This window comes from Mercenaria mercenaria, chromosome 2, assembly GCF_021730395.1.
Source record: "Mercenaria mercenaria strain notata chromosome 2, MADL_Memer_1, whole genome shotgun sequence".
Classification (NCBI taxonomy): Eukaryota; Metazoa; Mollusca; class Bivalvia; order Venerida; family Veneridae; genus Mercenaria; species Mercenaria mercenaria.
This window is the reverse complement of record NC_069362.1, coordinates 92,302,307-92,313,464: the sequence shown is the minus strand read 5'-3', so window position 1 is coordinate 92,313,464 and position 11,158 is coordinate 92,302,307. Positions and strand designations below refer to the sequence as shown.

The following is an 11,158-nucleotide window of genomic DNA, read 5'->3' as shown; positions in this document are numbered from 1 at the left end:
ATGCATTTTTTTCAACACAGTTTAAAAGATATGATTAAGTCACACAGCTAAACGAAAAAAAAATCGATGTTAAATGAAAAATCTGTGACACTTTATAAAACCGTGATTTGATGACTGATATGAGAAATTTTAGTATCTTTACAGCACGACACAATATAACGTAGTCGCTTACAACAAATATTTCATTGCAGCTAGGAAATGGATATCGCTGTGTACGATAGAATTCGCGGCGGATACCGCGTATTTATTGGCGATCTTGGGCCAAGAATAGGAAAATATGAACTCGAAAAAGAATTTAAACAATACGGACCAATCACAGACACCTGGGTTGCAAGGTATGCAATTGTCGTTTTACTTTTATATAAATGCTTGGTTTCGTACTTTGATTATTTCGTACACATAGTATGTCAAGAAATTTTCAAGCAGATTAAACAGCTTGACAACTACAACTCATATTCAGTTGTGTCGAGAAACCAGAAAATTTGATCAGTTGACATAAGATTGTACCAGATGGCATATAATGCAAATGTTGCATGTGACCAAGGCTGTCTGCACAACAATCGAGCCGATAATTTTGTTAATCTGCAGGGCCATTGTACGGATTGATTTTTGTTATTCGCATGACAGTTGTACTAAGTATTATCATCATTTGCACAATGAGCATGCATGGAAGTTGTGCCAGAATTTTTGTTCCGTACCACTAAACAACCTGTTCATGGATACCCATGTTTAATATGCACCTCCAATTTTCAACCCAAAATCCTGGGAAAAAAGTCTTTTTTGGTCAGTTGTGTGATAGGTTGAAAACGAAAGTAGGATTTACATTGACACCAAATTGACCAATGATTAATTACCACCGCGGCGAGAGCGGAATTGGTGTTGCTGTACCATTGATTTTTGTTTTCTTGAAAATGAAACCAAAAAGATTGTTTTATTTGTTGTTTTAAATAATTTTATGAATAAATTGGAAGCTGTTTTCAATATCTCGGAATGGCATCTTTCAAAATAAAATTCTCAGTTCAAACCAATAACAAATGGTGTGATTGTCCTTTGTTACGATCTGTTATACTTTATAGATCAAATGGCCAGTAACTTTTGGCAATTAGCGTAACATTTCATGTCAGTTTTGTTGTTTAGAGTTTGATCTTGGTTAAAGATAAAAGTTGATCGTTTATAAGTATCGTACAATTTACAATTTTTCATATTGGTTAAATATCGGATTATCTGTTACTACGTCGGTGAGAAAGATCAGAAGATCAGATCGATGATTATTTTGTTAGCGCCAATGAAATTCGCCAAATGAAGATTTTTAGCGCCAGAATTTATAATTTGGCGCCATTGGCGACCGACAGTGGGAACCCTGCTTTCTTCAAAATATTATTCAATTTATATAAAATTAATTTTGTTTAATTACGAAACATAACAGCAATAATTATTGTAGTTTTAAGCCTGGACAATTAGCACGGAGAGTAGTCAGGCTGGAGTAGTTTCCCTTTATCAGATTGGTGAAAATCGTTAACAAACTTGTTTAGAAGCTGGAAAATCGTCTACATGTATACCTACAGGACTGGTATATAATATGCACCCACAAATGGTGGGTGGTCCTGGGGGCAAACAAGTATCTGTGGTAGTTAACTTTTTCTGAAGTTTTTTTTATGCCCCCCTTTAAAGAAGGATGGGTATATTGTTTTGCAGATGTCGGTCAACGTGTCAGTCCGTCGGCCAATTGGTTTCCAGATGATAACTCAAGAATGCTTGGGCCTAGGATCATAAAAGTTGATAGAGAGGTTGGCCATGACCAGCAGATGATCCCTATTGATTTTGAGGTCTGTAGATCAACGGTCAGGACACAGTGACCAGGAACGTTTGAACGGTCTCCGAATGATAACTCAAGAATTCTTGGCCCTAGGATCATGAAAGTTGATAGGGAAGTTGATCATGACCAGCAGATGACCCCAATTGATTTTTAGGTCAGTTGGTGACCCGGAACAGTTAAATGGTTTCCGGATGACAACTCGAGAATGCTTGGACCTAGGATCGTGAAAGTTGATGAGGAGGTTGATCATGACCAACAGAAACCCCCCACAGATTTTGAGTTAAATAGGTCAAAGGTCAAGATCACATTGACCCGTAACAGTTAAAAAGTTTACGGACGATAACTTGAGAATGCTTGGGTCTAGGATCATGATACCTAATTGGAAAGTTGATCATGACCAGTAGATGACCCTTTTGATTTTGAGGTAAGTGGCTCAAAGGTCAAGGTCACAGTGACCTGGAACAGTTTAACTGTTTCTGGACGATTACTTGAGAACACTTGGGCCTAGGATTATGAAAGTTGATAGGGAGGTTGATCCTGACCAGCAGATGACCCCTATTGATTTTGAGGTCAGTAGGTCAAAGTTCAAGGACAGAGTGACTCGGAACAGTTAAACCATTTCTGGACGAAAACTTGAGAACGTTTTGGCCTAGGATCACGAAACTTAATAGAGAGCAGATGACCCCTATTAATGCTTAGGTCAGTTGGTCGAAAGTCAAGGTCACTTTGACACAGAACAGCAGTATCTATATGCATCAAGGGGGGGGAGCATTTTGGTTTTATGAGCTCTTGTGTACTTGATCTTCATGAAATTTGATCAGGATGATTGCCTTGATGAAATCCAGTTCAAGAACGAATATTGGTCATCTGGGGTCAAAGACTAGGTCACTAGGTCGAATCAAAATGTTGTGTATGCAATAGGGGCTGCTTTTTAAACTGGATCTTCATGGAATTTGATCAGAATGTTTGTCTAGATGAAATGTAGGTCAAGTTTAAATATAGATCATCTGGGATCAAAAACTAGGTCACCTGGTTGAATCAAAGAAAAACCTTGTGTATGCAATAGGGGCTGCATTTTTCACTGAATATTTATGGAATCTGACCAGAATGTTTGTCTTGATGAAATCTAGGTCAAGTTCAAATATGGGTCATTTATGGTCAAAAACTAGGTTACCCAGTCAAATCAAAGGAAAGCTGTGTGTGTGCAATAGAGGCTGCATTTTTCACTGGATATTCGTGAAATTTGATCAGAATGATCTTTTTGATAAAGTCTAGGTCAAGTTTGATTATGGGTCATCTGGGTCAAAAACTAGGTCACCTGGTGAAATCAAAGAAAAACCTTGTGTATGCTATAGGAGCTGCATTTTCACTGGATATTCGTGGAATTTGATAAGATTGTTTGTCTAGATCAAATTTAGGTCAAGTTTGAATATAGGTGATACAGGGTCAAAAACTAGGTCACTAGGTAAAATCAATGAAAAACCTTTTGTATGCAATAGGCGATGCATTTTTACACCAGATATTCATGAAATTTGATCAGAAAATGTTTGTTTTGATAAAATCTAGGTCGGGTTTTATTAGTATTCATCTGGGGTCAAAAACAGGGCCGCCTAGTCAATTCAAAGAAAAACTTTGTGTATGCAATAGGGGCTGCATTTTTCGTTCATCAGGTGAGCGACCTAGGACCATTTGGTCCTCTTGTTTTTCATGTTCCGACCAAGACTTTTAATAGATCTGTATAATAAGTACCATTTCAAAAACAAGACAGTGTGCCTTTAAGTTATTTTTTTCCAGTGTAGCGTACTCGCGAAAAATATTATTTTTATCATAACTTGATTTTTCCCTATTTTAGTTGTTACAACGATTTCCACTCAGAACAGGCCCTACCACCATTCCTTTAGAACTGAAAACTAAAAAATGCTGCCATGTATTTGAGCTTTTTATGCACACAGCTACAGTAATACCTGAATGCCAGATCAAGTCTCATGCAAATCAAGCAAGTTTGTGTAATGCAGCTGCAGCTGTTTAATTTGTTTGTTACCTGTTTTCAGGAATCCCCCAGGTTTTGCTTTTCTGGTGTTCAAATATGCTGAAGATGCAGAAAGTGCTGTGAAAAAGCTTCATGGAAGGTAATCTGTTTAGTTTATACTAATTTATAGAAAGTTTTCTTCAAGCTGTTTAAAATTGTTGCCATGGCTTCAAATAAAAATCTAAAAGAAGTGGTATATTATGAGGATATGATGTGACATGTATATTATTGTTTACTAACACAACAGTCTCAGAAAGTAAAGAAAATAATAAAAAGATACTAAGTATGTCATGCATGTTACAGGGCTTTGCTTGTTTGTTTGCTTCTATGGAACAAATTGATGTAAATATATTCAAAAGAGTAGTGATCTATTAAGTAATTCATCAGATGAAAATTCTTTTGAGGGGAGGTAATATTAGTATTGATAATATTAGCGAATGCCTTACATAAACCGTAATATTAGTCAACCTTGCATGCACCTTAATGTTAGTGAACACCTGACATGAACCTTGAAAGGGAAGGAATGCCTAATTATAAGTTGATTTTATATGAAAGCTATTGTCAAGCTTTCCTTTAAGCTGAAAAGAATTCTAAAATCGGAGCATTGATGAAGTTTGAAATTTAAGAAAATGGCAGCTATTTTATTAGCTCAACTTTAATCAAACTTGCACACAACTTGTATTGGCATAATATCTCGGTTCCTTTTGAAAACTGGCCAGATCCCATCATGGGTTCCAGAGTTATGGCCCCTTAATCTTATTCAAGAGTTTGAAAATAAGCAGCATCAAATACGAACATTAAAAAAGCAATCATGTTGTAGCAGACTTACAAAAAAAAAATGGAAAAAAAAACCCCAGAAAATCCTCTTTGTTAAATAAATCATTTTTGAAGCAAAAAAGTTCTTAAAATAAAAGAAAACTGATGTATATTCTAGCATTAAATATACTTATTTGGGAAAAAAATGGCTTAATTTATCATATTTGGAATTTTTTTCAAAAATACGTTTTACAAAAGGGGTGGGGGGGGGGTGGAAATGACCAATTTGAAATCGCCGAGGGGAGCGAAATGACCAGGTTGTGGACGAGTTGACTGTACATCTTTCAAAACTAGGTCACAAGGTCAAATCATACAAAAACCTTGTTTACGCTGTAGAATAGTAACCATTGAAGGCAATTACCAATTATGGATCATTTTAAAAATACATATTGAATACACTTGTACATAGGTGTTGTTTAACAGCACTGAGCAAACAAACTGTTATTACAAAAACAACAATAATTTGATAACACATTGTTTTACAGTATTGTTATTATGTCAAGTACCAATTTGAGCATTCACACACAGCTATTATCTCTAATTGTATCCAATTAATTGCAAAACTAAAGTTCTCGTATTACATGTAATGACAATCGGCACTTTCTGTCCGGTTATATATTCTCTGTATAGGATTTCAGCATTCTCCAATTATTACGAAAAAATAATCTTCTCAGATTGCAGAAGAATACCAAAATCGCATACATGAAAATGTAATTGCACGGAAATTGCCATTGTCAACTACCTTAAGAAGACAGCCACAGTGTATAGTCTTAGATTTATGTTAAATAGTTCTCTAGATATAGGTGATCTGGTAGTGAAGGTGTTGCCTGCTCCACACTTGCTCAAATGACACTGTATGAAGTGTCAGTTGGGTTACAGAAGGTCAGCGGTTCTACCCAGGTGCCTGCCTATGATAAAATAAATGCAAAGAGGGGCACCTAGGGTCTTACTCCACCATCAAAGCTTGAAAGTCGCTATATGTACTTTTTAGCTCACCTGAGCACAAAGTGCTTGGGGCGAGCTATTGTAATCACTCAACATCCATCCGTCCATACGTCTGTTGTCCATCTTTCTGTCCACATTTCTTCAAACAACATCTCATCTGTTCTTGGTTGCATATAGGGGCCACCAGAGCCAAAAATAAAACAATCTTCCAACAACATCATTCTCCCCCTGAACCACTAGTCTGATTATGAAATAATTTCATACCAATAGTCCTTCTGTGACCCTATACCAAGATTGTTATTCTGATTTGTCAAAAAAGATGGCTGCCAGGGGGTATGGTCACTTTTTCCTCTAAGTATTAAAATAGTGGAAGCTTTAGAAATCATCATGTGTGAAACTGGTGGCCTGTTTTTAAAATGGTCCTTGTGTGACCCTCAACAAAGATTGAACATTCAAATAATTTGAATTCATCAAAAAATTGGCTGCAGTTCTAAAGGAAATTTCTTCTATAATTTTTCCGTATAGCAATAATTATTGTGGATTTTCCTGTTGTCTACAAAGCTCTTTTATTTCAATGAACTTTAATAGCCTTCAGTAATTGATCTTCTGTATATGAAACTATTATCTGTCATTAAATTGCAAATTTTCCTTTCTGTTACAGGAGTAGAATCTGTTTTAATAGCTTAAAGTTTCAATTTTCACAATTCATTAAGTAAATGTTATACCCTTGAGGACCTTTAGAAGGAACATTGGAATAAAAAAAGATAACATTGAAATAAAAAAAGCTAGCACAATAAGGAATTTGATGGGTTATTATTCTGAAAAGACATTAAATTATTCAGCATCATAATGATAAGCAAGCAGTTATCTAGTTAATATTGATTGGTTTAAGTCAAAAGTCATTTCATACAGATGTGGTATGGGAATTTAATATTGATCTGCACTGTATCTTGTGTGTCAGATTCTGATTGGCTTAAGGTGTTTCACTGAATAGGTAGAACAGATGTGCCACATCATTGAAGCATTATATTTGATTTTTATTGTATAAATCATTATTTGAGCCACGCCATGAGAAAACCAACATAGTGGGTTTGCGACCAGCATGGATCCAGACCAGCCTGCGCAGCCGTGCAGTCTGGTCAGGATCCATGCTGTTCGCTTTCAGATCCTACTGCAGTTAGAGAAACTGTTAGCGAACAGCATGGATCCTGACCAGACTGCGCGGATGCGCAGGCTGGTCTGGATCCATGCTGGTCGCAAACCCACTATGTTGGTTTTCTCATGGTGCGGCTCATTTTATACATAGCATGAAGTAAATATTTTCTCCAATATGCCTCAGAATTGAAGTAGTTGAGACTGTACATCAAATTGAATCTGGTGTAATTTTTTTAATTGAATATGGAAGTAGTATACACAGAAAAAATAGATAAATTGTAAAACCCATGAAAATAACTACACTCTAATTATTAAAATTCTCTCTTTTTCAATAGAAAATGGGGGTATATAAAAATATTGTGCTAATGAATACATGTATTGAGTTTAGCACAGATTTATATGCAGGTCTTTCGAACCATGCAGTTTTTCCATCAGTATTCATTCTCCTATACCCAGATATAAAGCTACGCTCCAAAATAACAGAACTGGTACTGGCTCCCTTCCAGTCTTGGTGAAAAAAGCCTTAGTTGCTGTATAAAATGACGTTTCACCTATTGAATTATAAAAACAAATTATTTAGTTCTTTTCAAGAGTTAAAGGGTTAAAATGAAATTTTCACCAAATATTCCAGAACCTCACTTTAATCAAAACTCACATCCTGAAGTTAAGTTTATACATACATTTAAGGAATGGTTGAATATGTTGTAACCTGGGGAAAAGGAATGTTGTGAGAACTAACCTGTTTCCAAAAATGGTTAAGCAGATTTTGGCGAAGTAATGGGTTTGATCAGACTTTTAACAATGGATGGCCTGATCATTTACACTTATTTGTGTCCATTAAGATTTTGTTACACAGATGTACATGTTAGATTTTGAGTTATTTTAGCAAAGGTATAAATTTATTAACCCTTACCATGCTGAATTTCTATAATGAACTGGTCCATCTTCCGATTTGGGCAGTACCATTTATAATTTGAAGGGGTGTTTACTAAAAATTTACTGACTGAATAGCGAACAGTGCAGACCATGATCAGACTGCATGGATGTGCAGGCTGATCTTGGTCTGCACTGGTCGCAAAGGCAGAATCATTTGCCGCCAGCAAGCTAAGGGTTAAACATACTTTGCCTAAGGAATGATATGAATATAAGAAGTTTTGTATTATCTTTGACAAAGATTTATATAAAATATAATTGACAAAATTATATTTAGATGAAAATCATTAGAAATGCAAGTTTGTAAACTTATTATTACATGTACCTCTCCTTGCCGGTCTTGGTCGCACAGCAAATAAATAAATTCTAAGCAATATACTGTTTTGAAAAGGCCTTTTGTTCAGGTTGTTAAAATATCCCAGTATCTGTCAAATGCAAATGTTAAAGTTATATGGAAATCAAAAGAAATAGTCTGCTTTTAAAAATTTTCATATTAAAATGAGTTAATGACAAAATTTCATGAAAAAAAAAAACAAGATATTTTTAATAGGGATTTAAGTCTGTGTAATGGGTCCTTCATTTATGTCTCCCACCACATAGTGGTGTGGGAGATATATTGATTTACTGCTGTCTGTGTATGTGTCCGTGTGTCTGTCACAAATCTTGTTCACACTCTTTAAGTTGAACAGTTCTAATCCGATCTTCATTAAACTTTAACAAAATGTGTTTACCAATAAGTCCTCGGCCAAGTTCAATAACGAGCCAAATCGCCCCAAGCACTTCAGAATTATGGCCCTTGAATGACCGAAAATTGGCCTTTTTACTCTTGTCCGTACTCGTGAACAGTTCTCATCATGCCAGTGATACATGTATTGGTGCATGGTTGGCTCAGATACATAACTATTCAGATGATTAGGCAGTTGTGGGAGACATGCGCTTTTCTCAAAAACAGCTCTAGTTCTTTAGATAAATCTCTGACAGACGGTAGGAAGACTGAAAAATGTTGTAAAATGTTGCTTAAAAGTGACTGACTACCTTTCAAAAAAGTAGTCTTATATCTTCAGCTATTTATAAATACTGTAAGTAATTGCAAAGTTTAGGTACATTTTATGAAATGTGTTTAACTATTTCCAGACATGTATGTGGCAGAAGAATCAGAGTGGAACATGCTCGTCCGTTCGAGGAGCGCCGAAGACTACAGATGGAGGAGCGAAGAAATTCGTACAGGCCCCGATATTCCAGGTTGGTTTCAAGCTTGTTTGCCTGCTCTACGGTGAATGTTCATATTTGGTCATGAGTGTCCTTTCTCTTGGGTCAGTTAGCAAAGAAACTAAATAAACAGTTTTCTTTTGTTTTAATCGCTTCTGAAGGAACTTTTTGTTTGAGATCAAGCTTTTTGATAACTTGCGTGTATGATCAAATTACAAATCATTTGATAAAAATGCAGAGAATACAATGTCATGTCTCTGTGTATAAAACTCGCAAAATGTTCTATTATGGTTATACAAAAGCTCTTTAAAGAAATATAAAGGATTTTAGTGAATTCTGATGACAACATGCTGCCGACACAATAAAGTCAGCTGTTGTTTTCCTATTGTCTAAAAACATGTACATGTATCTCCTTAATAAAAAACAAAATGTTACTCTATTATGTTTTTAGATCAATAAATGTGACTTGTAAAAGACTGGCGGTTTATGAATAAAATACAGATGTTTGCCAAATATTTCAAGAAAAAAATCAATTAACTGGACTTTTTATTTACTTTTTTTTTTTTTTTTTTTTTTTTTTTTAACTATTTCATGTGATAATTAAAGTTCCTTTAGAGAATTATGACTCTTCTAAGATTTTTCCTAGTGACAATCAAACACTTATTAGATCCAAAGCTGTATTTATGGTTTCATAAAAATTGATAAATTGAACAGCTTTCTATATTTAAGGTAATAATTTCGTAATTTGGCATTAGATCTAATATGTCAATAATACTGTAATAATTTTGTAGATAAAGGAAGTAAATCATGAGGACAGAATTATTGTAGCTTTAACTTTATTCATATCTAACCAAAGCTTTTATTAACATTAAAACTTCCTTTTTGCGATAGGTCTGCAGTTTAAAAACTATTTAAAACTTCTGTTTTGTGATAGGTCTGCAGTTTATAAAATCTGTATTCGGTTACTTAATTTTTCTTCCTTGTCTTGTTTAATATGAAATATCTTTGTCTCTAAACCAAGTGGTGTATGTAAACTTGATATAGGTCAATAGATTTTAAGTTATTCAAGATAGCGTGAAGGTAATATCAGATACGTTAACTGGAAGTACTGTAAATATTGTAAAATTCAATACATTGTAGTAAAGGACAGTTTGTTTTCGAAAAATGGTAAAATTGTTGTATCTGTGGTGTAATAAATTTCTGCTATTTTTGATGTACTTTGTGGTTCTCTATCTCTTTGCTGCAAAAATGAACCTAAAACATCAAAACAACATTTATTATTAAAGAGTTATTTGATATTAAAGAAGATTTGTAACAATGAGTGTTTTGATGTTAATTTTTCTTTTTAATGTAGTGATTTTTGAACTATATAAAAATAATAGATATTGTTGATTGAACTTTTCTTAATATTTTATCTGGATATTTTTAATGGCTGTTAATTGATATGTGTATACCCACCCTCTATTCAGGCTCTACCACACAAGAAAACAAACATACAAAATTGAACACAATTAGACAAGACAAACCCACTGCGGTGCATCTAGCTACTCAAACTAGCAACAATCGAAACTCGTAAGAACTGCGATAGCCTCTTGGTCGCCAGCCGGCCATACTTCACGCCCACTATCATTCACACAAACAAACATGCGACATTCGGGACAGTACGCTCGTGGACGACCTACTTTTGTCTGCTTGGTTCCCACTACCTCCTCCTTGGGAAAAACACTCTTGACCTTGATCCCAAGGTCACAGTGTCAAGGTCAACCTCTATCAAACTCATACTTGTGGTGCACAGTCTGATTCAATACTGTCGCTTTTTTGGTTGAAACAAAAACCAGGTATTCCCAGCAGGTTCCATGTTACAAATTTCTTTGCTTTATTTGTTGTCATCATCATTTCTACTTTAATAAATGACCTTGACTCTTGACCTTTCTCATTTTCTCTGTTTTAGCAAGATAGGGTAGTGGGGGGATAAAAATACATTATTGTTACAACAGTTTCCAAAAAGTTTGCAAAGGAAATAAAACGGGTCATAGTAATTATTTAAAGACTTTTGTTGCAGGGGTTAAAGCTTTCTTTGTTAGATAAGTAACTGGATTTTGTTTGCCAGAAATCGCAAGCAATAAATATCTTTTAAAACTGATATTTTTTTGGCTTTAATGAACACTGTAGTTTTTGAACATTATAAAGTAGAAATGATGATCAAAAATGTGCATGCTTGAACCCTACTGACTGCTCATCGTATAGAAATCAAA

The 11,158-nt window shown here is 34.9% G+C and overlaps 1 protein-coding gene across 2 annotated transcripts in view; it reads left to right on the top strand.

Moving 5' to 3' along the window:
* The first annotated feature begins 1 nt into the window (after position 1).
* Positions 2-11,158, top strand: part of LOC123564578 (serine/arginine-rich splicing factor 3-like) — a 33,427-nt gene continuing 22,270 nt past the window's right edge. For both annotated transcript variants that reach the window (XM_045358256.2, XM_045358255.2), the window contains exons 1-3: positions 2-335; positions 3,868-3,945; positions 8,829-8,936. In XM_045358256.2, coding sequence (XP_045214191.1) covers positions 199-335; positions 3,868-3,945; positions 8,829-8,936 — 323 coding nt within the window. In that variant the 5' untranslated portion in view covers positions 2-198. The remainder of the gene's footprint in view (positions 336-3,867; positions 3,946-8,828; positions 8,937-11,158) is intronic.